Genomic DNA, 27848 nt, shown 5'->3' with positions numbered 1-27848 from the left:
GGAGAGTCCCTCCCCCATGGCGACAACAGCCTATCAGATGTATTACTGGCCAGGAGAGTCCCTCCCCCATGGCGACAACAGCCTATCAGATGTATTACTGGCCAGGAGAGTCCCTCCCCCATGGCGACAACAGCCTATCAGATGTATTATTGGCCAGGAGAGTCCCTCCCCCATGGCTACAACAGCCTATCAGATGTATTACTGGCCAGGAGAGTCCCTCCCCCATGGCTACAACAGCCTATCAGATGTATTACTGGCCAGGAGAGTCCCTCCCCCATGGCTACAACAGCCTATCAGATGTATTACTGGCCAGGAGAGTCCCTCCCCCATGGCTACAACAGCCTATCAGATGTATTACTGGCCAGGAGAGTCCCTCCCCCATGGCTACAACAGCCTATCAGATGTATTACTGGCCAGGAGAGTCCCTCCCCCATGGCTACAACAGCCTATCATATGTATTACTGGCCAGGAGAGTCCCTCCCCCATGGCTACAACAGCCTATCAGATGTATTACTGGCCAGGAGAGTCCCTCCCCCATGGCTACAACAGCCTATCAGATGTATTACTGGCCAGGAGAGTCCCTCCCCCATGGCTACAACAGCCTATCAGATGTATTACTGGCCAGGAGAGTCCCTCTCCCATGGCGACAACAGCCTATCAGATGTATTACTGGCCAGGAGAGTCCCTCCCCCATGGCTACAACAGCCTATCAGATGTATTACTGGCCAGGAGAGTCCCTCTCCCATGGCGACAACAGCCTATCAGATGTATTACTGGCCAGGAGAGTCCCTCCCCCATGGCGACAACAGCCTATCAGATGTATTACTGGCCAGGAGAGTCCCTCCCCCATGGCGACAACAGCCTATCAGATGTATTATTGGCCAGGAGAGTCCCTCCCCCATGGCTACAACAGCCTATCAGATGTATTACTGGCCAGGAGAGTCCCTCCCCCATGGCTACAACAGCCTATCAGATGTATTACTGGCCAGGAGAGTCCCTCCCCCATGATGTATTACTGGCCAGGGGAGTCCCTCCCCCATGATGGCGACAACAGCCTATCAGATGTATTACTGGCCAGGAGAGTCCCTCCCCCATGATGGCGACAACAGTTGGATGTGACAGCTTTTTAACTCAGAATCTTATTTTTGGTTCTGTTCTATGTAATGTATCAGTTACATAGTTTTGTAATACAGGGTGGTCTGATATGGACTCTGACACCTGGATGGGTCTACAGTTGATTGTGTTTATTGTTGTCTTTGTGTGCTTTAATATACTGTCCATGTGTGTGTATAGTGTGTGTTGTATTAATCTCATAATAACCTCGTGTCTGTGCTCCCCAGTGCGTACATCAACAAGGCCAGTGATTCGTCGGAGCAGGTGACTCTGATTGAGACAGCGCTGTCCTCTCCTGAGGGGCTGGCTGTTGACTGGGTCCATAACAACATCTACTGGACCGACTCCGGAGATAAGACTGTCTCTGTTGCCACGGGAGATGGCAAGAAGAGGAAGGTCCTGATTGACACTGAGCTGAGCGAACCACGGGCCATCGCTGTGGACCCCCGACAAGGGTGAGAGGGGTGAGGGATCAGAGGCAGGGAGGGAGGGATGGGGGAGTTAGGGGGAGGGTGGGGTAGAGTTGGGGTTAGTGTTGGGAGAAGGTGAGGGAGGAAGTGAGTGAGTGAGTGAGTGATTTAAAAAATAAGGGACGGATTGTGTGTATGTGAGAGAGGGACAGAGAGAGAGAGAGGGGTTGGGGGAAGGAGTAAGACTGGATGACTGTCCATGATGCATCACATTATGTGTTGCCTATCTGGTCAGAACACGGAAACCGGTCAGAACACTGAAACAAGACTCCCTCCCTCCGTACTTCTCCCTTTTCCTCTTCCCCTCCCTCCCTCCCTCCCTCCCTCCCTCCCTCCCTCCCTCCCTCCCTCCGTACTTCTCCCTTTTCATCTTCCCCTCCCTCCCTCCCTCCCTCCCTCCCTCCCTCCCTCCCTCCCTCCTCCCTCCCTCCCTCCCTCCCTCCCTCCGTACTTCTCCCTTTTCCTCTTCCCCTCCCTCCCTCCCTCCTCCCTCCCTCCCTCCCTCCCTCCCTCCCTCCCTCCCTCCCTCCCTCCCTCCCTCCCTCCCTCCTCCGTACTTCTCCCTTTTCATCTTCCCCTCCCTCCCTGACTCCCTCCCTCCCTCCCTCCCTCCCTCCCTCCCTCCTCCCATCCCTTCCTCCCTCCCTCCCCCTGTACCTCTCCCTTTTCCTCCCTCCCTCCCTCCCTCCCTCCCTCCCTCCCTCCCTCCCTCCCTCCCTCCCTCCCTCCCTCCCTCCCTCCCTCCCTCCCCCTGTACCTCTCCCTTTTCCTCTTCCCCTCCCTCCCTCTGTACTTCTCCCTTTTCCTCTTTGCCTCCCTCCCTCCCTCCCTCCCTCCCTCCCTCCCTCCCTCCCTCCCTCCCTCCCTCCCTCCCTCCCTCCCTCCCTCCCCCTGTACCTCTCCCTTTTCCTCTTCCCATCCCATCCCTCCCTCTCTTCCTGTCAGACGTAGCTGTAGGCATTAATAGCATCTATCTAGTCTCAGTGTCTCAACACTTTAGCTCCTCCCATCTCCCTGTCTCTCCCTGATAACTCTATTCCCCAGGGCCTTCTTTCCACAACATTACTGATAACTCTATTCCCCAGGGCCTTCTTTCCACAACATTACTGATAACTCTATTCCCCAGGGCCTTCTTTCCACAGCATTACTGATAACTCTATTCCCCAGGGCCTTCTTTCCACAACATTACTGATAACTCTATTCCCCAGGGCCTTCTTTCCACAACATTACTGATAACTCTATTCCCCAGGGCCTTCTTTCCACAACATTACTGATAACTCTATTCCCCAGGGCCTTCTTTCCACAACATTACTGATAACTCTATTCCCCAGGGCCTTCTTTCCACAACATTACTGATAACTCTATTCCCCAGGGCCTTCTTTCCACAACATTACTGATAACTCTATTCCCCAGGGCCTTCTTTCCACAACATTACTGATAACTCTATTCCCCAGGGCCTTCTTTCCACAACATTACTGATAACTCTATTCCCCAGGGCCTTCTTTCCACAACATTACTGATAACTCTATTCCCCAGGGCCTTCTTTCCACAACATTACTGATAACTCTATTCCCCAGGGCCTTCTTTCCACAACATTACTGATAACTCTATTCCCCAGGGCCTTCTTTCCACAACATTACTGATAACTCTATTCCCCAGGGCCTTCTTTCCACAGCATTACTGATAACTCTATTCCCCAGGGCCTTCTTTCCACAACATTACTGATAACTCTATTCCCCAGGGCCTTCTTTCCACAACATTACTGATAACTCTATTCCCCAGGGCCTTCTTTCCACAACATTACTGATAACTCTATTCCCCAGGGCCTTCTTTCCACAACATTACTGAGCCAGATGAGCATGAAACATGCAAATGAGCCCAACCCAACGTAGGTTTGGTTCCTCAGTACAGGGAAAGAAGACAATGTTAGCTAACTGTCCCTGCTGGTCTGTACACTACCTGCCTGGCTGGCTGGCTGGCTGGCTGGCTGGCCTATTTCTATCATGGAGGTAGAACATGAAGAGAGCAGCTGCCTGGGAGATATGTACACAGTTGGCCTTTGGCTCAGTAGTGCAGATGGAAGGTTTGGTTTACTTTTAAACCATTTACATATTTATCGGAGATTCTTTCCTACAGTCTCAGGTAAGGTTGTGTTGCTGAAAGTCACCTAATAGCATCTCACTCACTCACTCACTCACTCACTCACTCACTCACTCACTCACTCACTCACTCACTCACTCACTCACTCACTCACGCACTCACTCACTCACTCACTCACTCACTCACTCACTCACTCACTCACTCTCACACTCTCACTCTCTTTCCCACTCTCTTTCCATACTGTAGGCTACATATCGTCACTATGTGATTATTGTAGTTATTGTTCAATGTAAATCCCTTTACTCTCCTGTAGGTTTATGTACTGGTCTGACTGGGGGACCCAGGCGAAGATAGAGAAGGCTGGCATGAACGGAGTGGACCGCCAAGTACTGGTGTCAGAGAGGATCGAATGGCCCAACGGCATCACTCTGGGTAAGACTGGCACTGGGGAGGGAGGGAGGGAGGGAGGGAGGGAGGGAGGGAGGGAGGGGAGGGAGGGAGGGAGGGAGGGAGGGAGGGAGGGAGGGAGGGAGGGAGGGCTACATGATGAGAGTACAGAGAGAAGCTGAAGGGAAAGGAAGACACAGAGAGGCTGAAGGGAAAGGAAGACAGAGAGAAGCTGAAGGGAAAGGAAGACAGAGAGAGGCTGAAGGGAAAGGAAGACAGAGAGAGGCTGAAGGGAAAGGAAGACAGAGAGAGGCTGAAGGGAAAGGAAGACAGAGAGGCTGAAGGGAAAGGAAGACAGAGAGAGGCTGAAGGGAAAGGAAGACAGAGAGGCTGAAGGGAAAGGAAGACAGAGAGGCTGAAGGGAAAGGAAGACAGAGAGAGGCTGAAGGGAAAGGAAGACACAGAGAGGCTGAAGGGAAAGGAAGACAGAGAGAAGCTGAAGGGAAAGGAAGACAGAGAGGCTGAAGGGAAAGGAAGACAGAGAGAAGCTGAAGGGAAAGGAAGACAGAGAGAAGCTGAAGGGAAAGGAAGACAGAGAGGCTGAAGGGAAAGGAAGACAGAGAGAGGCTGAAGGGAAAGGAAGACAGAGAGAGGCTGAAGGGAAAGGAAGACAGAGAGAGTCTGAAGGGAAAGGAAGACAGAGAGAGGCTGAAGGGAAAGGAAGACAGAGAGGCTGAAGGGAAAGGAAGACAGAGAGAGGCTGAAGGGAAAGGAAGACAGAGAGAGGCTGAAGGGAAAGGAAGACAGAGAGAGGCTGAAGGGAAAGGAAGACAGAGAGGCTGAAGGGAAAGGAAGACAGAAAGAGGCTGAAGGGAAAGGAAGACAGAGAGGCTGAAGGGAAAGGAAGACAGAGAGAGGCTGAAGGGAAAGGAAGACACAGAGAGGCTGAAGGGAAAGGAAGACAGAGTGAGGCTGAAGGGAAAGGAAGACAGAGAGAAGCTGAAGGGAAAGGAAGACAGAGAGGCTGAAGGGAAAGGAAGACAGAGAGGCTGAAGGGAAAGGAAGACAGAGAGAAGCTGAAGGGAAAGGAAGACAGAGAGGCTGAAGGGAAAGGAAGACAGAAAGAGGCTGAAGGGAAAGGAAGACAGAGAGGCTGAAGGGAAAGGAAGACAGAGAGAGGCTGAAGGGAAAGGAAGACAGAGAGAGGCTGAAGGGAAAGGAAGACAGAGAGAGGCTGAAGGAAAGGAAGACAGAGAGGCTGAAGGGAAAGGAAGACAGAATGAATGTTGAATAAAAATGTCTGTCACATAGTTGTCAGTCAGTCAGTCAGTCAGTCAGTCAGTCAGTCAGTCAGTCAGTCAGTCAGTCAGTCAGTCAGTCAGTCAGTCAGTCAGTCAGTCAGTGTGGCTCTGTCATCAATCAGCCTGTAGTTTGTTCTTTCAGCAGAGCTGGGAATGAAGCGGCCCAAGCTGTCATCAATACCCCAATCATCCTCCCCTCCATTCCTCCACCCTTCCATCCCTCTTAACCTGTGCCAATTTCTCTCCTTTCTGTGCCCATGGCTGATGATGAGACGCAGAACGACAGAGCAGAGAGACAGAACGACAGAGCAGAGAGAGAGACAGAGAACGACAGAGCAGAGAGAGAGAACGACAGAGCAGAGAGACAGAACGACAGAGCAGAGAGACAGAACGACACAGCAGAGAGAGAGAACGACAGAGCAGAGAGACAGAACGACAGAGCAGAGAGAGAGACAGAGAACGACAGAGCAGAGAGAGAGAACGACAGAGCAGAGAGACAGAACGACAGAGCAGAGAGAGAGAACGACAGAGCAGAGAGAGAGACAGAGAACGACAGAGCAGAGAGAGAGAACGACAGAGCAGAGAGAGAGACAGAGAACGACAGAGCAGAGAGAGAGACAGAGAACGACAGAGCAGAGAGAGAGACAGAGCAGGGAGAGAGAGCAAACAGCAAAGTAGGGAGAGAGAGAGTGACAGAGCAGAGAGAGAGACAGCGAGAACGACAGAGCAGGGAGAGAGAGAGAACAGCAGAGTAGGGAGAGAGAGAGAGACAGAGCAGGGAGAGAGAGAGAACAGCAGAGTAGGGAGAGAGAGAACGACAGAGCAGAGAGAGAGAGAGCGCAGGAAGAGAGAGAGAACGACAGAGCAGGGAGAGAGAGACAGTGCAGGGAGAGAGAGATAACAACAGAGCAGGGAGAGAGAGAACGACAGAGCAGGGAGAGAGAGAACGACAGAGCAGGGAGAGAGAGCGAACAACAGAGCAGGGAGAGAGAGAGAACGACAGAGCAGAGAGAGAGAGAATGACAGAGCAGAGAGAGAGAACGACAGAGCAGAGAGAGAGAGAGAATGACAGAGCAGAGAGAGAGAGAACGACAGAGCAGGGAGAGAGAGAGAACGACAGAGCAGGGAGAGAGAGAGAACGACAGAGCAGGGAGAGAGAGAGAACGACAGAGCAGAGAGAGAGAGAGAACGACAGAGCAGGGAGAGTGAGGGAACAACAGAGCAGGGAGAGAGAGAGAGAACAACAGAGCAGAGAGAGTGAGGGAACAACAGAGCAGGGAGAGAGAGAGAGAACGACAGCGCAGGGAGAGAGAGAGAGAACGACAGAGCAGAGAGAGTGAGGGAACAACAGAGCAGGGAGAGAGAGAGAGAACAACAGAGCAGAGAGAGTGAGGGAACAACAGAGCAGGGAGAGAGAGAGAGAACGACAGAGCAGAGAGAGTGAGGGAACAACAGAGCAGGGAGAGAGAGAGAGAACAACAGAGCAGAGAGAGTGAGGGAACAACAGAGCAGAGAGAGAGAGAGAGAACAACAGAGCAGAGAGAGTGAGGGAACAACAGAGCAGAGAGAGAGAGAGAGAACGACAGAGCAGGGAGAGAGAGAGAACGACAGAGCAGAGAGAGAGAGAACGACAGCGCAGGGAGAGAGAGAGAACAACAGAGCAGGGAGAGAGAGAGAGAACGACAGAGCAGAGAGAGTGAGGGAACAACAGAGCAGGGAGAGAGAGAGAGAACAACAGAGCAGAGAGAGTGAGGGAACAACAGAGCAGAGAGAGAGAGAGAGAACGACAGAGCAGGGAGAGAGAGAGAACGACAGAGCAGAGAGAGAGAGAACGACAGCGCAGGGAGAGAGAGAGAACAACAGAGCAGAGAGAGAGAGAACGACAGAGCAGAGAGAGAGAGAGAGAACGACAGAGCAGGGAGAGAGAGAGAACGACAGAGCAGAGAGAGAGAGAACGACAGCGCAGGGAGAGAGAGAGAACAACAGAGCAGAGAGAGAGAGAACGACAGAGCAGAGAGAGAGAGAGAGAGAGAACGACAGAGCAGGGAGAGAGAGAGAACAACAGAGCAGGGAGAGAGAGAGAACGACAGAGCAGGGAGAGAGAGAACGACAGAGCAGGGAGAGAGAGAGAGAACGACAGCGCAGGGAGAGAGAGAGAACGACAGAGCAGAGAGAGAGAGAGAGAATGACAGAGCAGGGAGAGAGAGAGAACGACAGAGCAGAGAGAGAGAGAACGACAGCGCAGGGAGAGAGAGAGAACAACAGAGCAGAGAGAGAGAACGACAGAGCAGAGAGAGAGAGAGAGAGAACGACAGAGCAGGGAGAGAGAGAGAACAACAGAGCAGAGAGAGAGAGAACGACAGCGCAGGGAGAGAGAGAGAACAACAGAGCAGAGAGAGAGAGAACAACAGAGCAGGGAGAGAGAGAGAACAACAGAGCAGGGAGAGAGAGAGAACGACAGAGCATGGAGAGAGAGAGAACGACAGAGCAGGGAGAGAGAGAGAACAACAGAGCAGAGAGAGAGAGAACAACAGAGCATGGAGAGAGAGAGAACGACAGAGCAGGGAGAGAGAGAGAACGACAGAGCAGGGAGAGAGAGAGAACGACAGAGCAGGGAGAGAGAGAGAGAACGACAGAGCAGAGAGAGAGAGAGAACAACAGAGCAGGGAGAGAGAGAGAACGACAGCGCAGGGAGAGAGAGAGAACGACAGAGCAGAGAGAGAGAGAGATCAACAGAGCAGGGAGAGAGAGAGAACAACAGAGCAGGGAGAGAGAGAGAGAACGACAGAGCAGGGAGAGAGAGAGAGAACGACAGAGCAGGGAGAGAGAGAGAACAACAGAGCAGGGAGAGAGAGAGAACGACAGAGCAGGGAGAGAGAGAGAGAACGACAGAGCAGGGAGAGAGAACGACAGAGCAGGGAGAGAGAACGACAGAGCAGGGAGAGAGAGAACAACAGAGCAGGGAGAGAGAGATGGATGTGGAATTGAGGTGTCGCTAGCTAGGGCTACATCTGTATGAAAACAAATGATGTTGAGAGTTAGAGGAACAAGAGAGAGAGAAAATAACACTGGCTGGCTAATATGGTTTCTCAAAAAAAGGAGGGGATTATTTTCCCCTTTTCATCGATTTGACAGCCAGCAGACAGGCAGCACAGAGTAGAATGGTTGATAGTATGAGTGGCTGAGTGGAGAGAGGTGAGCTTGTGAATGAATAAAGCTGTTTCCTGATTCAGTCCCTACAGCTGTGTTACTACAGGAGTATTTACTTTGCTGACCTGCTTATTCCCTTCCATAGCAACTGATCTAGACAGCCTATCAACTGTACACCTACACACAGTCCATTGACATAACTTGATATTAGCTTGAGGTCAGGTTAGGTTAAGTGCCAGGCTCAAGTACCCAGTTAAATAAAGGTTAAATAAAAGGTAGTATTCCCCATCTGGAGACTGAACCAGCAACCTTCTGATCACTATTGTATTGAGTCTAACTGTCTGACAAAGAGGATGGATCTTCTACTGGGCCAGAACCATAAACCTTCTGAAGAAGTGTTGTACCATACATTAACCTGACCTCCCTCGCTCTCTCCTCTCCCTTCCATTCCTTTCTCCCTCTCTCTCTCCCTTATTTATTCTCTCCCTCCCCCTCTCTCCCATCCCTCTCCCCCCTCTCCCTGTCTCAGACCTATCCAACAGGCGTCTGTACTGGGTGGACTCTAAGCTGCACCTGCTCTCCAGCATCGACCTGAACGGTGACAACCGCAAAGTGTTGCTCTTTTCCCAGGACCACCTGGGGCACCCCTTCGCTCTCACCGTCTTCGAGGTAAGGAGGGGAAAGACATGGGAGGAGGAGGGGGTGAATGGTGGGAGGCACAGAGGAGGGAGAATGTGGGGGGAGCAGGATGGGATGGTGTAACGATCGTCGTCGGGTGACGAGGAAGCGGACCAAAACGCAGCTGGGAGCGAACACATGTTTATTCTTTACACTAAAATAAACACGTACAAAAAATCAAGAAAATGCCGATACGTTAACTGCTCTAAAACAAAGAGACAACACCCCACCAACAGCGTGGGGGAAAAGGAACTTAAATGTGATCCCAATCAGAGACAACTAGCGACAGCTGTCTCTGATTGGGAATCGACAGAACCCAACATAGAAATAAACCACATAGAGCTAACACAAGGCTATAACGCAAACATAGAAAAACAAACCAAGGAAAAATACCCAACATGACACACCCTGACCCAAAATATCCGAGTTCACCTGGTCAGGGCGTGACAGATGGAGAGAGGGGAGGGGAACAGGATGGGATGGAGAGTGAAGGAGAGAGGGGAGGGGAACAGGATGGGATGGAGAGTGAATGAGAGAGGGGAGGGGAACAGGATGGGATGGAGAGTGAAGGAGAGAGGGGAGGGGAACAGGATGGAATGGAGAGTGAAGGAGAGAGGGGAGGGGAACAGGATGGGATGGAGAGTGAAGGAGAGAGGGGAGGGGAACAGGATGGGATGGAGAGTGAAGGAGAGAGGGGAGGGGAACAGGATGGGATGGAGAGTGAATGGAGAGAGGGGAGGGGAACAGGATGGGATGGAGAGTGAATGAGAGAGGGGAGGGGAACAGGATGGGATGGAGAGAGGGGAGGGGAACAGGATGGGATGGAGAGTAAAGGAGAGAGGGGAGGGGAACAGGATGGAATGGAGAGTGAAGGAGAGAGGGGAGGGGAACAGGAGGAGGTGGAGAGTGAAGGAGAGAGGGGAGGGGAACAGGAGGAGATGGAGAGTGAAGGAGAGAGGGGAGGGGAACAGGATGAGATGGAGAGAAAGGAGAGATGGGAGGGGAACAGGATGGAGATGGAGAGTGAAGGAGAGAGGGGAGGGGAACAGGATGAGATGGAGAGTGAAGGAGAGAGGGGAGGGGAACAGGAGGAGGTGGAGAGTGAAGGAGAGAGGGGAGGGGAACAGGATGGGATGGAGAGTGAAGGAGAGAGGGGAGGGGAACAGGATGGGATGGAGAGTGAAGGAGAGAGGGGAGGGGAACAGGAGGAGGTGGAGAGTGAAGGAGAGAGGGGAGGGGAACAGGATGAGATGGAGAGTGAAGGAGAGAGGGGAGGGGAACAGGAGGAGGTGGAGAGTGAAGGAGAGAGGGGAGGGGAACAGGAGGAGGTGGAGAGTGAAGGAGAGAGGGGAGGGGAACAGGAGGAGGTGGAGAGTGAAGGAGAGAGGGGAGGGGAACAGGAGGAGGTGGAGAGTGAAGGAGAGAGGGGAGCGGAACAGGAGGAGGTGGAGAGTGAAGGAGAGAGGGGAGGGGAACAGGATGGGATGGAGAGTAAAGGAGAGAGGGGAGGGGAACAGGATGGAATGGAGAGTGAAGGAGAGAGGGGAGGGGAACAGGATGGGATGGAGAGAGGGGAGGGGAACAGGATGGGATGGAGAGTAAAGGAGAGAGGGGAGGGGAACAGGATGGGATGGAGAGTGAAGGAGAGAGGGGAGGGGAACAGGATGAGATGGAGAGAGAAGGAGAGATGGGAGGGGAACAGGATGAGATGGAGAGTGAAGTAGAGAGGGGAGGGGAACAGGATGGGATGGAGAGTGAAGTAGAGAGGGGAGGGGAACAGGAGGAGGTGGAGAGTGAAGGAGAGAGGGGAGGGGAACAAGATGGGATGGAGAGTGAAGGAGAGAGGGGAGGGGAACAGGATGGGATGGAGAGTGAAGGAGAGAGGGGAGGGGAACAGGAGGAGGTGGAGAGTGAAGGAGAGAGGGGAGGGGAACAGGATGAAATGGAGAGAGAAGGAGAGAGGGGAGGGGAACAGGAGGAGGTGGAGAGTGAAGGAGAGAGGGGAGGGGAACAGGAGGAGGTGGAGAGTGAAGGAGAGAGGGGAGGGGAACAGGAGGAGGTGGAGAGTGAAGGAGAGAGGGGAGGGGAACAGGAGGAGGTGGAGAGTGAAGGAGAGAGGGGAGGGGAACAGGAGGAGGTGGAGAGTGAAGGAGAGAGGGGAGGGGAACAGGAGGAGGTGGAGAGAGGGGAGGGGAACAGGATGGGATGGAGAGTGAAGGAGAGAGGGGAGGGGAACAGGATGGGATGGAGAGTGAAGGAGAGAGGGGAGGGGAACAGGATGGGATGGAGAGTGAAGGAGAGAGGGGAGGGGAACAGGAGGAGGTGGAGAGTGAAGGAGAGAGGGGAGGGGAACAGGATGAGATGGAGAGAGAAGGAGAGAGGGGAGGGGAACAGGAGGAGGTGGAGAGTGAAGGAGAGAGGGGAGGGGAACTGGAGGAGGTGGAGAGTGAAGGAGAGAGGGGAGGGGAACAGGATGGGATGGAGAGTGAAGGAGAGAGGGGAGGGGAACAGGAGGAGGTGGAGAGTGAAGGAGAGAGGGGAGGGGAACAGGATGAGATGGAGAGTGAAGGAGAGAGGGGAGGGGAACAGGAGGAGGTGGAGAGTGAAGGAGAGAGGGGAGGGGAACAGGAGGAGGTGGAGAGTGAAGGAGAGAGGGGAGGGGAACAGGAGGAGGTGGAGAGTGAAGGAGAGAGGGGAGGGGAACAGGAGGAGGTGGAGAGTGAAGGAGAGAGGGGAGGGGAACAGGAGGAGGTGGAGAGTGAAGGAGAGAGGGGAGGGGAACAGGATGAATGGAGAGTGAAGGAGAGAGGGGAGGGGAACAGGATGGGATGGAGAGAGAAGGAGAGAGGGGAGGGGAACAGGATGGGATGGAGAGTGAAGGAGAGAGGGGAGGGGAACAGGATGGGATGGAGAGTGAAGGAGAGAGGGGAGGGGAACAGGAGGAGGTGGAGAGTGAAGGAGAGAGGGGAGGGGAACAGGATGGGATGGAGAGTGAAGTAGAGAGGGGAGGGGAACAGGAGGAGGTGGAGAGTGAAGGAGAGAGGGGAGGGGAACAGGAGGAGGTGGAGAGTGAAGGAGAGAGGGGAGGGGAACAGGAGGAGGTGGAGAGTGAAGGAGAGAGGGGAGGGGAACAGGAGGAGGTGGAGAGTGAAGGAGAGAGGGGAGGGGAACAGGAGGAGGTGGAGAGTGAAGGAGAGAGGGGAGGGGAACAGGAGGAGGTGGAGAGAGGGGAGGGGAACAGGATGGGATGGAGAGTGAAGGAGAGAGGGGAGGGGAACAGGATGGGATGGAGAGTGAAGGAGAGAGGGGAGGGGAACAGGATGGGATGGAGAGTGAAGGAGAGAGGGGAGGGGAACAGGAGGAGGTGGAGAGTGAAGGAGAGAGGGGAGGGGAACAGGATGAGATGGAGAGTGAAGGAGAGAGGGGAGGGGAACAGGAGGAGGTGGAGAGTGAAGGAGAGAGGGGAGGGGAACAGGAGGAGGTGGAGAGTGAAGGAGAGAGGGGAGGGGAACAGGAGGAGGTGGAGAGAGGGGAGGGGAACAGGATGGGATGGAGAGTGAAGGAGAGAGGGGAGGGGAACAGGATGGATGGAGAGTGAAGGAGTGAGGGGAGGGGAACAGGATGGGATGGAGAGTGAAGGAGTGAGGGGAGGGGAACAGGAAGGATGGAGAGTGAAGGAGAGAGGGGAGGGGAACAGGATGGGATGGAGAGTGAAGGAGAGAGGGGAGGGGAACAGGATGGAGATGGAGAGTGAAGGAGAGAGGGGAGGGGAACAGGAGGAGGTGGAGAGTGAAGGAGAGAGGGGAGGGGAACAGGATGGGATGGAGAGTGAAGGAGAGAGGGGAGGGGAACAGGATGAGATGGAGAGTGAAGGAGAGAGGGGAGGGGAACAGGAGGAGGTGGAGAGTGAAGGAGAGAGGGGAGGGGAACAGGAGGAGGTGGAGAGTGAAGGAGAGAGGGGAGGGGAACAGGAGGAGGCTGGAGAGTGAAGGAGAGAGGGGAGGGGAACAGGATGGGATGGAGAGTGAAGGAGAGAGGGGAGGGGAACAGGATGGGATGGAGAGTGAAGGAGAGAGGGGAGGGGAACAGGAGGAGGTGGAGAGTGAAGGAGAGAGGGGAGCGGAACAGGAGGAGGTGGAGAGTGAAGGAGAGAGGGGAGGGGAACAGGAGGAGGTGGAGAGTGAAGGAGAGAGGGGAGGGGAACAGGAGGAGGTGGAGAGTGAAGGAGAGAGGGGAGGGGAACAGGAGGAGGTGGAGAGTGAAGGAGAGAGGGGAGGGGAACAGGATGATATGGAGAGTGAAGGAGAGAGGGGAGGGGAACAGGATGAGATGGAGAGTGAAGGAGAGAGGGGAGGGGAACAGGAGGAGGATGGAGAGTGAAGGAGAGAGGGGAGGGGAACAGGAGGAGGTGGAGAGTGAAGGAGAGAGGGGAGGGGAACAGGAGGAGGTGGAGAGTGAAGGAGAGAGGGGAGGGGAACAGGAGGAGGTGGAGAGTGAAGGAGAGAGGGGAGGGGAACAGGAGGAGGTGGAGAGTGAAGGAGAGAGGGGAGGGGAACAGGAGGAGGTGGAGAGAGGGGAGGGGAACAGGATGGGATGGAGAGAGAAGGAGAGAGGGGAGGGGAACAGGATGGGATGGAGAGTGAAGGAGTGAGGGGAGGGGAACAGGATGGGATGGAGAGTGAAGGAGTGAGGGGAGGGGAACAGGATGGGATGGAGAGTGAAGGAGAGAGGGGAGGGGAACAGGATGGGATGGAGAGTGAAGGAGAGAGGGGAGGGGAACAGGAGGAGGTGGAGAGTGAAGGAGAGAGGGGAGGGGAACAGGAGGAGGTGGAGAGTGAAGGAGAGAGGGGAGGGGAACAGGATGAGATGGAGAGTGAAGGAGAGAGGGGAGGGGAACAGGATGGGATGGAGAGTGAAGGAGAGAGGGGAGGGGAACAGGATGAGATGGAGAGTGAAGGAGAGAGGGGAGGGGAACAGGAGGAGGTGGAGAGTGAAGGAGAGAGGGGAGGGGAACAGGAGGAGGTGGAGAGTGAAGGAGAGAGGGGAGGGGAACAGGATGGAGATGGAGAGTGAAGGAGAGAGGGGAGGGGAACAGGATGGGATGGAGAGTGAAGGAGAGAGGGGAGGGGAACAGGATGGGATGGAGAGTGAAGGAGAGAGGGGAGGGGAACAGGAGGAGGTGGAGAGTGAAGGAGAGAGGGGAGGGGAACAGGAGGAGGTGGAGAGTGAAGGAGAGAGGGGAGGGGAACAGGATGGGATGGAGAGTGAAGGAGAGAGGGGAGGGGAACAGGAGGAGGTGGAGAGTGAAGGAGAGAGGGGAGGGGAACAGGAGGAGGTGGAGAGTGAAGGAGAGAGGGGAGGGGAACAGGAGGAGGTGGAGAGTGAAGAAGAGAGGGGAGGGGAACAGGAGGAGGTGGAGAGTGAAGGAGAGAGGGGAGCGGAACAGGAGGAGGTGGAGAGTGAAGGAGAGAGGGGAGGGGAACAGGATGAGATGGAGAGTGAAGGAGAGAGGGGAGGGGAACAGGAGGAGGTGGAGAGTGAAGGAGAGAGGGGAGGGGAACAGGAGGAGGTGGAGAGTGAAGGAGAGAGGGGAGGGGAACAGGAGGAGGTGGAGAGTGAAGGAGAGAGGGGAGGGGAACAGGAGGAGGTGGAGAGTGAAGGAGAGAGGGGAGCGGAACAGGAGGAGGTGGAGAGTGAAGGAGAGGGGAGGGGAACAGGATGAGATGGAGAGTGAAGGAGAGAGGGGAGGGGAACAGGAGGAGGTGGAGAGTGAAGGAGAGAGGGGAGGGGAACAGGAGGAGGTGGAGAGTGAAGGAGAGAGGGGAACAGGAGGAGGTGGAGAGTGAAGGAGAGAGGGGAGGGGAACAGGAGGAGGTGGAGAGTGAAGGAGAGAGGGGAGGGGAACAGGAGGAGGTGGAGAGTGAAGGAGAGAGGGGAGGGGAACAGGAGGAGGTGGAGAGTGAAGAAGAGAGGGGAGGGGAACAGGAGGAGGTGGAGAGTGAAGGAGAGAGGGGAGCGGAACAGGAGGAGGTGGAGAGTGAAGGAGAGAGGGGAGGGGAACAGGATGAGATGGAGAGTGAAGGAGAGAGGGGAGGGGAACAGGAGGAGGTGGAGAGTGAAGGAGAGAGGGGAGGGGAACAGGAGGAGGTGGAGAGTGAAGGACAGAGGGGAGGGGAACAGGAGGAGGTGGAGAGTGAAGGAGAGAGGGGAGGGGAACAGGAGGAGATGGAGAGAGAAGGAGAGAGGGGAGGGGAACAGGAGGAGGTGGATAGTGAAGGAGAGAGGGGAGGGGAACAGGAGGAGGTGGAGAGTGAAGGAGAGAGGGGAGGGGAACAGGAGGAGGTGGAGAGTGAAGGAGAGAGGGGAGGGGAACAGGAGGAGGTGGAGAGTGAAGGAGAGAGGGGAGGGGAACAGGAGGAGGTGGAGAGTGTCACCCATCCTGTATATTATCTATACTGCTCAAAAAAATAAAGGGAACACTTAAACAACACATCCTAGATCTGAATGAAAGAAATAATCTTATTAAATACTGTTTTCTTTACATAGTTGAATGTGCTGACAACAAAATCACACAAAAATAATCAATGGAAATCCAATTTATCAACCCATGGAGGTCTGGATTTGGAGTCACACTCAAAATTAAAGTAGAAAACCACACTACAGGCTGATCCAACTTTGATGTAATGTCCTTAAAACATGTCAAAATGAGGCTCAGTAGTGTGTGTGGCCTCCACGTGCCTGTATGACCTCCCTACAACGCCTGGGCATGCTCCTGATGAGGTGGCGGATGGTCTCCTGAGGGATCTCCTCCCAGACCTGGACTAAAGCATCCGCCAACTCCTGGACAGTCTGTGGTGCAACGTGGTGTTGGTGGATGGAGCGAGACATGATGTCCCAGATGTGCTCAATTGGATTCAGGTCTGGGGAATGGGCGGGCCAGTCCATAGCATCAATGCCTTCCTCTTGCAGGAACTGCTGACACACTCCAGCCACATGAGGTCTAGCATTGTCTTGCATTAGGAGGAACCCAGGGCCAACCGCACCAGCATATGGTCTCACAAGGGGTCTGCGGATCTCATCTTGGTACCTAATGGCAGTCAGGCTACCTCTGGTGAGCACATGGAGGGCTGTGCGGCCCCCCAAAGAAATGTCATCCCACACCATGACTGACCCACCGCCAAACTGGTCATGCTGGAGGATGTTGCCGGCAGCAGAACGTTCTCCACGGCGTCTCCAGACTCTGTCACGTCTGTCACATGTGCTCAGTGTGAACCTGCTTCATCTGTGAAGAGCACAGGGCGCCAGTGGCGAATTTGCCAATCTTGGTGTTCTCTGGCAAATGCCAAACGTCCTGCACGGTGTTGGGCTGTAAGCACAACCCCCACCTGTGGACGTCGGGCCCTCATACCACCCTCATGGAGTCTGTTTCTGACCGTTTGAGCAGACGCATGCACATTTGTGGCCTGCTGGAGGTCATTTTGCAGGGCTCTGGCAGTGCTTCTCCTGCTCCTCCTTGCACAAAGGCGGTAGCGGTCCTGCTGCTGGGTTGTTGCCCTCCTACGGCCTCCTCCACGTCTCCTGATGTACTGGCGTGTCTCCTGGTAGCGCCTCCATGCTCTGGACACTACACTGACAGACACAGCAAACCTTCTTGCCACAGCTCGCATTGATGTGCCATCCTGGATGAGCTGCACTACCTGAGCCACTTGTGTGGGTTGTAGACTCCGTCTCATGCTACCACTAGAGTGAACGCACCGCCAGCATTCAAAAGTGACCAAAACATCAGCCAGGAAGCATAGGAACTGAGAAGTGGTCTGTGGTCCCCACCTGCAGAACCACTCCTTTATTGGGGGTGTCTTGCTAATTGCCTATAATTTCCACCTGTTGTCTATTCCATTTTCACAACAGCATGTGAAATTTATTGTCAATCAGTGTTGCTTCCTAAGTGGACAGTTTGATTTCACAGAAGTGTGATTGACTTGGAGTTACATTGTGTTGTTTAAGTGTTCCCTTTATTTTTTTGAGCAGTGTACTTCACTTGCTTTGGCAATGTTGTCATATGTTTCCCATGCCAATAAAACCTCTTGAATTGAATTGGGAGATGGGGGGGGAGCAGGAGCAAGTAAAGGGAGAGATAGGCTGAGGAGGGAGTGGGGGTGGACAGCCACAGGGAGAGAGAAGAGAGGGAGAGGGCTGAGGAGAGGAGTGGGGGTGGACAGCCACAGGGAGAGAGAAGAGAGGGAGAGGGCTGAGGAGGGAGTGGGTGTGGACAACCACAGCGAGAGAGAAGAGGGGGAGAGGGTGGAAGGAATCGGGTCACAGAGGGGAAGGAGGGGGGGGAAGTAATTTGGTCCCAGGTGGAGAAAGGAGAGTGTCAGGGGTAAGCTGTGAGGGCACAGTGGTGTGAGACGTTGACATGATACCGGTATTGTCTTTCAACAGCTGCGGTGTCAACGCCACAGGAAGAGCCTCTATGAGTCAGGCATGGTAGATTAGTGGTGTACAGAATCCGTAGAGGGAGGGAAATGACCAATAAGAACTAAAGGAAGTAATACTGGGTATTGTAGAGTCAGAGGATTGGATGAGATACCAGAGCTCTGGCTGCTCTAAGAGCTACCAGTAGATCAGTGGTAATATGGTAGTGTTGGGGGGTGCACACAGAGGGGGACCTGGGGACATTCTTTCAGTGGGGAAATCCATCATGTCCAGAGTGTGTGTGTGTGTGTGTGTGTGTGTGTGTGTGTGTGTGTGTGTGTGTGTGTGTGTGTGTGTGTGTGTGTGTGTGTGTGTGCCTGGCTGCGTGCCTGCCTGTCTGTGTGCCTGCCTGTCTATGTGCCTGCCTGTCTGTGTGCCTGCCGGCCTGCCTGCCTGCCTGCCTGCCTGCCTGCCTGCCTGCCTGCCTGCCTGCCTGCCTGCCTGCGTGCGTGTACATGTGTTAGAGAGACCACTGTCCCAGGCTCTGTGGGGCAGCAGTTATAACACTCAGAGATGAATGGCCTCCGGCGCTGTGTTCATTCTGCAGTAACCAGTCAGGACCCAGCCTTTACAGTTCCTGTTGGGGGCCAGACCTGGCCATGGTCTTCAGTACCGCAGGGCCGTGGAGGATGGAGGGGTAGAGGGTCATACATCACAGCCTAGCCCCCTGACAGGCCCACCGACAGGGCAGGATTCTCCACATGACTGCCTCCGCCTCCACTCTCCTCCCTGGGGCCATCTTAGTTTTATTGCTGTCTGCTTGGCTGGAGGGAGTGGGGCTGGGCTGGAGGGAGGGAGTGAGTGGGGCTGGGCTGGGCTGGGCTGGAGAGAGGGAGTGAGTGGGGCTAGGCTGGAGAGAGGGAGTGGGGCGGGCGGAGGGGGGGGGGGGGGGCTGGGCGGAGAGAGGGAGGGAGTGAGTGGGGCTGGGCTGGGCGGAGAGAGGGAGGGGGAGGGCTGGAGGGGGGGGGTGAGTGGGGCTGGGCTGGGGGGGGGGGGGGGGGGGCTGGGCTGGGCTGGGCTGGGCTGCGAGAGGGAATGGGGCTGGGCTGGAGAGAGGGAGTGGGGCTGGGCTGGAGAGAGGGAGGGAGGGAGTGGGGCTGGGCTGGAGAGAGGGAGGGAGTGAGTGGGGCTGGGCTGGAGAGAGGGAGTGGGGCTGGGCTGGAGAGAGGGAGGGAGTGAGTGGGGCTGGGCTGGAGAGAGGGAGGGAGTGAGTGGGGCAGGGCTGGAGAGAGGTAGTGGGGCTGGGCTGGAGAGAGGGAGGGAGTGAGTGGGGCTGGGCTGGGCTGGGCGGAGAGAGGGAGTGGGGCTGGGCTGGAGAGAGGGAGGGAGTGAGTGGGGCTGGGCTGGGCTGGGCATGAGAGAGGGAGTGGGGCTGGGCTGGAGAGAGGGAGTGGGGCTGGGCTGGAGAGAGGGAGGGAGTGAGTGGAGCTGGGCTGGAGAGAGGGGGGAGGGAGTGAGTGGGGCTGGGCTGGGCTGGAGAGAGGGAGTGGGGCTGGGCTGGAGAGAGGGAGTGGGGCTGGGCTGGAGAGAGGGAGTGGGGCTGGGCTGGAGGGAGTGAGTGAGTGAGTGAGTGAGTGAGTGAGTGAGTGAGTGAGTGAGTGAGTGAGTGAGTGAGTGAGTGAGTGGGGGGGGGGGGGGGGGGGGGGCTGGGCTGGAGAGAGGTAGTGGGGCTGGGCTGGAGGGAGGGAGTGGGGCTGGGCTGGAGAGAGGGAGGGAGGGAGTGGGGCTGGGCTGGGCTGGAGAGAGGGAGTGGGGCTGGGCTGGAGGGAGGGAGTGGGGCTAGGCTGGAGGTTAGGGAGTGGGGCTGGGCTGGAGAGAGGGAGAGAGGGAGGGAGGGAGGGAGGGAGGGAGGGAGGGAGGGAGGGAGGGAGGGAGGGAGGGAGGGAGGGAGGGAGGGAGGGAGGGAGGGAGGGAGGGAGGGAGGGAGGGAGGGGAGGGAGGGAGGGAGGGGGGCTGGGCTGGAGAGAGGGAGTTGAGCTGGGCTGGAGGGAGGGAGTGGGGCTGGGCTGGAGAGAGGGAGGGAGGGAGGGAGTGGGGCTGGGCTGGGCTGGGCTGGAGAGAGGGAGGGAGTGGGGCTGGGCTGGAGAGAGGGAGGGAGGGAGTGGGGCTGGAGGGAGGGAGAGGAGCTGGGCTGGAGAGAAGGAGAGGGGCTGGGCTGGACAGAGGGAGTGGGGCTGGGCTGGAGGGAGGGAGGGAGGGAGCTGGACTGGAGGGAGGGAGCGGGGCTGGAGCGAGGAAGTGGGGCTGGGCTGAGAGAGGGAGTGGGGCTGGGCTGGAGAGAGGGAGTGGGGCTGGGCTGGAGAGAGGGAGTGGGGCTGGGCTGGAGGGAGGGAGGGAGCTGGGAGTGGGGCTTGGCTGGAGGGAGGGAGGGAGTGGGGCTTGGCTGGAGAGAGGGAGTGGGGCTTGGCTAGAGAGAGGGAGTGGGGCTTGGCTGGAAGAAGGGAGGGAGTAGGTCTGGGCTGGAGGGAGGGAGTGGGGCTGGGCTGGAGAAAGGGAGTGGGGCTGGGCTGGGATAGAGAGAGGGATTGGGGCTGGAGGAAGGGAGTGGGGTTGGGGTTGGAGAGATTAGTGGGGCTGGGTTGACTCTGAGTAGATGGGCTGTGAGAGACTGATATTGGGGCTGACTCTGAGTAGATGGAGTGCGAATGAGGGCTGAGCAGACAGTTAGACAGGGTAGGGTGAGGGACTGACAGGTGTTGTGCAGGGGTGGATTGGAGATAATGTAAGGCAGATGAGTGCAATACCTCTTCCTAATCTGCTATTGTGGGTGTGTGAGTGGTCTAGACGGCTTACCTGAAAGAACCCGTAACCCTCCAGGCTTAGACTTAACTGTCATCTAGCTGACACCCTGCACAATGGATATCAGCCCTACCTTACAGCTCATTGCACCTTTCCTATCGGGACGATGTCTATTCATTACATGACTATAAGTCATGTAGTGAATAGACAGGTGTGAGTAGAGCTGAGCTGATCCAGGACCAGTGTTGAGTGGTGGAGTGTCAGGGTAGGTAATGTTAAGGACTGATCAGGGTTAAGAGCCTGGTAGATTTGGCCGTCTCGGGTTAAGCTTGCAGATTTGAAAGACCCACCTTGATCTCACTGTTAGGCCCAGAGTAGTGTCTGTACACGGCTGCAATGCAGGATCTGTACCCTCTAAACGAAAAGAAGGAGTTGGGAAGGAGGAAGGGAGTGAAGGCGAGAGAGGGATGAGAGAGAGAGAGAGAGAGAGAGGGATGAGAGAGAGAGAGTACTTTAACTATTTGCACATCGTTACAACACTGTATATAGCCATAACATGATATTTGTGACCGACCGCCTTGATTAGGTCTTATGTAGCAACATTTGAACTTGAGACACAGAGCTACAAAATGGTATATCATACACTGCATTTGGGGAACAATGGGAAAGTAATTCTGCTTTAAAAGTTGATAAACTTGTAACCCCACTTTTGAGAAAATGCCTTTGAAGGTTAGGGGAGGGTTTGGCCGGTAGGGATGTCCTTGTCCCATCGTGCACTAGCGACTCCTGTGGCGGACTGGGCGCAGTGCACGCTGACATGGTCGCCAGGTATACAGTGTTTCCTCCGACACATTGGTGCGGCTGGCTTCCAGGTTAAGTGGGCATTGTGTCAAGAAGCAGTGTAGCTTGGTTGGGTTGTGTTTCGGAGGACGCATGGCTCTCGACCTTCGCGTCTCCCGAGTCCGTGTCCGTGTCCGTACGGGAGTTGCAGTGATGAGACAAGACTGTAACTACCAACTGGATACCACGAAATTGGGGAGAAAAAGGGGTAAAAAATATTGATATACATTTGTCAGTTAGGAAGTGCAGCTCAGTTTCCACCTCATTTTGTGGGCAGTGTGCACATAGCATGTCTTCTCTTGAGAGCCAGGTCTGCCTACAGCAGACTTTCTCAATAGCAAGGCTATGCTCACTGAGTCTGTACGTAGTCAAAGTTTTCCTTAAGTTTGGGTCAGTCACAGTGGTCAGGTATTCTGCCGCTGTGTACTCTCTGTTTAGGGCCAAATAGCATTCTAGTTTGCTCAGTTTTTTTGTTAATTCTTTCCAATGTGTCGAGTAATTATCTTTTTGTTTTCTCATGATTTGGTTGGGTCTAATTGTGCTGCTGTCCTGGGGCTCTGTGGGGTGTGTTTGTGAACAGAGCCCCAGGACCAGCTTGCTTAGGGGACTCTTCTCCAGGTTCATCTCTCTGTAGGTGATGACTTTGTTATGAAATCGCTTCCTTTTAGGTGGTTGTAGAATTTAACGTCTCTTTTATGGATTTTGATAATTGGCGAGTATCGGCCTGATTCTGTTCTGCATGGATTATTTGTTTTACGTTGTGCGCGGAGGATATTTTTGCAGAATTCTGCAGAGTCTCAATTTGGTGTTTGTCCCATTTTGTGAATTATTGGTTGGTGAGCAGACCCCAGACCTCACAACCATAAAGGCAATGGGTTCTATAACTGATTTAAGTATTTTTAGCCAGATCTTAATTGGTATGTCAAATTCTATGTTCCTTTTGATGGCATAGAATGCCCTTCTTGTCTTGTCTCTCAGATCGTTCACAGCTTTGTGGAAGTTACCTGTGGTGCTGATGTTTAGGTCGAGGTATGTATAGTTTTTTGTGTGCTTTAGGGCAACGGTGTCTAGATGGAATTTGTATTTGTGGTCCTGGCAACTGGACCTTTTTTGGAACAACATTATTTTTGTATTACTGAGATTTACTGTCAGGGCCCAGGTCTGACAGAATCTGTGCAGAAGATCTAGGTGCTGCTGTAGGCCCTCCTTGGTTGGGGACAGAAGCACCAGATCATCATCAAACAGTAGATATTTGACTTCAGATTCTGGAAGGTTGAGGCCGGGTGCTGCAGACTGTTCTAGTGCCCTCGCCAATTTGTTGATATATATGTTGAAGAGGGTGGGGCTTAAGCTGCATCCCTGTCTCACCCCACGAACCTGTGGAAAGAAATGTGTGTTTTTTGCCAATTTTATCCCCATACTTGTTGTTTGAATACATGGATTTTATAATGTTGTATCTTTTTCCCCCAAAACCACATTCCATCAATTTGTATAGCAGACCCTCATGCCAAATTGAGTCAAATGCTTTTTTGAGATCAGCAAAGCATGAGAAGACTTTGCCTTTGTTTTGTTTTGTTTTGTTTGTTTGTCAATTAGGGTGTGCAGGGTGAATACGTGGTCTGTCGTATGGTAATTTGGTAGAAAACCAATTTGACATTTGCTCAGTACATTGTTTTCACTGATGAAATGTACGAGTCTGCTGTTAATGATAATTCAGAGGATTTTCCCAAGGTTGCTGTTGACACATATCCCACGGTAGTTATTGGGGTCAAATTTGTCTCCACTTTTGTGGATTGGGGTGATCAGTCCTTGGTTCCAAATATTGGGGAAGATGCCAGAGCTAAGGATGATGTTAAATAGTTTAAGTACAGCCAATTGGAATTTGTGGTCTGTATGTTTCATTGAGGATACCATCAACACCACAGGCGTTTTTGAGTTGGAGGGTTTGTATTTTTTCCTGTAGTTCATTCAATGTAATTAGAGAATACAGTGGGTTCTGTTCGTTTTTAATAGTTGATTGTAATATTTGTATATGTTTTTGATATTTGTTATAGTGGCACAGTGGTCTAAGGTCTACTACAGACACCCTGGTTCGATCCAGGCTGCATCACAACTGGGCGTGATTGGGAGTCCCATAGGGAGGTGCACAATTGGCCCAGCATCTGTCACAAGTGTGTGTAGGAACGGACCAAGGCGCAGCGTGAATATCGTTCCACATCTTTATTATATAGTGAAACTTAGCCAAACAAACAATAAACTATAAACAAACAACAAACCATGACGTCAGAGGTGTAACATGCACTAACTCAAAATAATCTCCCATAAAACCAAGTGGGAAAAACAACTACTTAAATATGATCCCCAATTAGAGACAATGATGACCAGCTGCCTCTAATTGGGAATCATACAAAAACCCCAACATAGAAAAAATTAACTAGAACACAACATAAAAATGAAACTAGATAAAACCCCCCAGTCACGCCCTGACCTACTCTACCATAGAAAATAAGAGCACACTATGGTCAGGACGTGACAGCGTCATCCGTGTTTGGCAGGTGTAGGCCATCATTGTAAATAATCATTTGTTCTTAACTGACTTGCCTAGTTAAATAAAGGTTAAATAACAAAGTTAAAAAATATTTAAAATACGGCAAAAAAGATTGGAGAAGTGGTTTATCCATACATCTCTATTTTGGATAGATAACTCTTCGCGTTGTTGTTTGTTTAGTGTTTTCCAATTTTCCCAGAAGTGGTTAGATTCTATAGATTCTTCAATTACATTGAGCTGATTTCTGACATGCTGTTCCTTCTTTTTCCGTAGTGTATTTCTGTATTGTTTTAGTGATTCACCATAGTGAAGGAGTAGACTCAGGTTTTCTGGGTCTCTAAGTTTTTGGTTGGATAGGTTTCTCAATTTCTTTCTTAGGTTTTTGTATTCTTCATCAAACCATTTGTCATTGTTGTTAATTTTTTTTAGTTTTCTGTTTGACATTTTTAGGTTTGATAGGGAAGCTTAGAGGTCAAATATTCTGTTTAGGTTTTCTACTGGTTTACACCTTCACTTTTACAGTGAAACGTTTTGTCCAGGAAGTTGTCTAAAAGGGATTGAATTTGTTTCCTAATAGTTTTTTGGTAGGTTTCCACACTAGTTTCCTTCCATCTATAGCATTTGTTAATATTATTCAGTTCCTTTGGCTTTAATGCCTCAATTTTGAGTATTGCTCTGTTCAAGTAGGCTGTGATTTTGCTGTGGTCTGATAGGGGTATCAGTGGGCTGACTATGAACTCTCTGAGAGACTCTGGGTTGAGGTCAGTGATAAAGTAGTCTACAGTACTACTGTCAAGAGATGATGTACCTACCAAACGAGTCCCCTCGAAGCCTAACATTGACTATGTACATACCCAGCATGTGATAGAGTTGCAAGAGTTGTGACCCGTTTTTGTTGGTTATGTTGTCATAGTTGTGCTTAAGGGGGCATATGAGGGAGGGAATGCTGTCACCTCCAGGTAGGTGTGTGTCCCCCTGTGTGCTAAGAGTGTCAGGTTCTTGTCCAGTTCTGACATTTAAGTCGCCACATACTAGTACATGTCCCTGGGCCTGGAAATGATTGATATTCCCCTCCAGGATGGAGAAGCTGTCTTCATTAAAGTATAGAGATTCTAGTGGGGGGATATAAACTCAGCAAAAAAAGAAAAGTCCCTTTTTCAGGACCCTGTGTTTCAATGATCATTTGTAAAAATCGAAATAACTTCACAGATCTTCATTGTAAAGGGTTTAAACAATTAATGAACATGCACCTGTTGAACGGTCGTTAAGACACTAACAGCTTACAGACGGTAGGCAATTAAGGTCACAGTTATGAAAACTTAGGACACTAAAGAGGCCTTTCTACTGACTCTGAAAAACACCAAAAGAAAGATGCCCAGGGTCCCTGCTCAACGTGCCTTAGGCATGCTGCAAGGAGGCATGAGGACTGCAGATGTGGCCAGGGCAATAAATTGCAATGTCCATACTGTGAGACGCCTAAGACAGCGCTACAGGGAGACAGGGTGGACAGGTGATCGTCCTCGCAGTGGCAGACCACGTGTAACAACACCATCACAACACCTGCACCTGCATCACACTTGCGGGACAGGCACAGGTTGGCAACAACAACTGCCCGAGTTACACCAGGAATGCACAATCCCTCCATCAGTGCTCAAACTGTCCGCAATAGGCTGAGATAGGCTGGACTGAGGGCTTGTAGGCCTGTTGTAAGGCAGGTCCTCAACAGATATCACCGGCAACAACATCGCCTATGGGCACAAACCCACCGTCGCTGGACCAGACAGGATGGCAAAAAGTGCTCTTCACTGACGAGTCGCAGTTTTGTCTCACCAGGGGTGATGGTTGGATTTGCGTTTATCGTCGAAGGAATGAGCGTTACACCAAGGCCTGTACTCTGGAGCGGAATAGATTTGGAGTTGGAGGGTCCGTCATGGTCTGGGGCGGTGTGTCACAGCATCATCGGACTGAGCTTGTTGTCATTGCAGGCAATCTAAACGCTGTGCGTTACAAGGAAGACATCGTCCTCCTTCATGTGGTACCCTTCCTGCAGGCTCATCCTGACATGACCCTCCAGCATGACAATGCCACCAGCCATACTGCTTGTTCTGTGCATGATTTCCTGCAAGACAGGAATGTCAGAGTTCTGCCATGGACGGCGAAGAGCCCGGATCTCAATCCCATTGAGCACGTCTGGGACCTGTTGGATCGGAGGGTGAGGGCTAGGGCCATTCCCCCCAGAAATGTCTGGGAACTTGCTGGTGCCTTGGTGGAAGAGTGGGGTAACATCTCACAGCAAGAACAGGCAAATCTGGTGCAGTCCATGAGGAGGAGATGCACTGCAGTACTTAATGCAGCTGGTGGCCACACCAGATACTGACTGTTACTTTTGATTTTGACCCCCCCCTTTGTTCAGGTACACATTATTTAATTTCTGTTAGTCACATGTCTGTGGAACTTGTTCAGTTTATGTCTCAGTTGTTGAATCTTGTTATGTTCATACAAGTATTTACACATGTTAAGTTTGCTGAAAATAAACGCAGTTGACAGTGAGAGGACTTTTCTTTTTTGATGAGTTTATGCAGCACACAGGAGGATATTGTCCTTTTGAATTTGTAGCCAAATGTAAAATGTTCCTGCTTTGATTAATTTAATAGAGTGAGTTATGTCAGCTTTATACCAAATTAGCATATCCCGTGTGTCCATTCCCTGTTTCACACCTGGTAGTTTGGTGGATGGGACTACCAGCTCTCTGTAACCACTGTAACCAGTGGGTCCATCTCCTCTATACCATGTTCCTTGTAGGATGACAATGTCTGTATTTCTGATTTATTTGGTGAAGTCCAGGTTCCTGCTCTTTAGGCCAAAGGCAGATGACCTCAGGGCTTGGAAATTCCAGCATGAAATAGTGAAGGCTTTGGGTTCCATAAATTGTCCAATATTGTTAGTTGTGTGGTTGTGTGGAGTAGTGGGCCAGGTAGACATTTGGTTTTGAGGCACAATCACAGGAAATACTTGTGTTTACCCGCTGTATGGTAGCAGGGTTGAAGTATTTTCGTGGTAGCAGGGTGGAGATAACCACTTGTGTGTTGGGGAAAGTAGAAGAAGCATTTTCAATCATTCCCTTGAGTGCTGTTGCCACCCTTTCCTGCTGTGTTCTCAGGTCGTTTGTGCCTGTGTGTGTTATTATGTGGCTAGGTGACCCTAGTTGGTCCTCAGACAGAAGGTCTAGGGCGTGCTGGGTGTTTGGACACCAGAGTTTAGATACTGTGTGTTTGGGAAAAAGTTGATTTTCTTGTATACGTGGCCAAAAGGAGTACAATCTGTGGCTTGTGTATGTCCTCAGTGGGTGTGTGGGGTTGTCAGAAGGGCTGTCAGGGTGACTGACAGGGGGGGGGGGGTGCTCAGAGGGGGTGGGAACCCCTGGGTTTGGGGTTCTTCATTTGTCTCTCCTGCTGTGATGTCGAGGCTTTGGTCAGGGTCTGGAGTGGACTGTTCTGTCGTGGTGTCCAGACTTTGGTCAGGGTCTGATGTGGACTGTTCTGCCGTGGTGTCCAGACTTCGGTCAGGGTCTGATGTGGACTGTTCTGTCGTGGTGTCCAGACTTTGGTCAGGGTCTGATGTGGACTGTTCTGTTGTGGTGTCCAGACTTTGGTCAGGGTCTGAGGTGGAATGTTCTGTCGTGGTGTCCAGACTTTGGTCAGGGTCTGAGGTGGACTGTTCTATTATGGTGTCCAGACTTTGGTCAGGGTCTGAGGTGGACTGTTCTGTCATGGTGTCCAGACTTTGGTCAGGGTCTGATGTGGACTGTTCTGTCATGGTGTCCAGACTTTGGTCAGGGTCTGAGGTGGACTGTTCTGCTGTGGTGTCCAGACTTTGGTCAGGGTCTGAGGTGGACTGTTCTGTCGTGGTGTCCAGACTTTGGTCAGGTTCTGATGTGGACTGTTCTGTCGTGGTGTCCAGACTTTGGTCAGGGTCTGAGGTGGACTGTTCTGCTGTGGAGTCCAGACTTTGGTCAGGGTCTGATGTGGACTGTTCTGCCGTGGTGTC

The 27848-nt window shown here is 52.9% G+C and overlaps 1 protein-coding gene across 1 annotated transcript in view; it reads left to right on the top strand.

Moving 5' to 3' along the window:
- LOC106560497 (low-density lipoprotein receptor-related protein 8) overlaps positions 1 to 27848 on the top strand; it is a 618846-nt gene that overhangs the window by 567247 nt on the left and 23751 nt on the right. The window contains exons 11-13 of the mRNA XM_082956606.1: positions 1341 to 1568; positions 3997 to 4115; positions 9051 to 9190. Coding sequence (XP_082812732.1) covers positions 1341 to 1568; positions 3997 to 4115; positions 9051 to 9190 — 487 coding nt within the window. The remainder of the gene's footprint in view (positions 1 to 1340; positions 1569 to 3996; positions 4116 to 9050; positions 9191 to 27848) is intronic.

This window comes from Salmo salar, chromosome 10 (assembly GCF_965601325.2).
Source record: "Salmo salar chromosome 10, fSalSal1, whole genome shotgun sequence".
Lineage (NCBI taxonomy): Eukaryota > Metazoa > Chordata > Actinopteri > Salmoniformes > Salmonidae > Salmo > Salmo salar.
The sequence above is the reverse complement of the archived record's forward strand: the minus strand, read 5'-3'. Positions and strand labels throughout refer to the sequence as shown.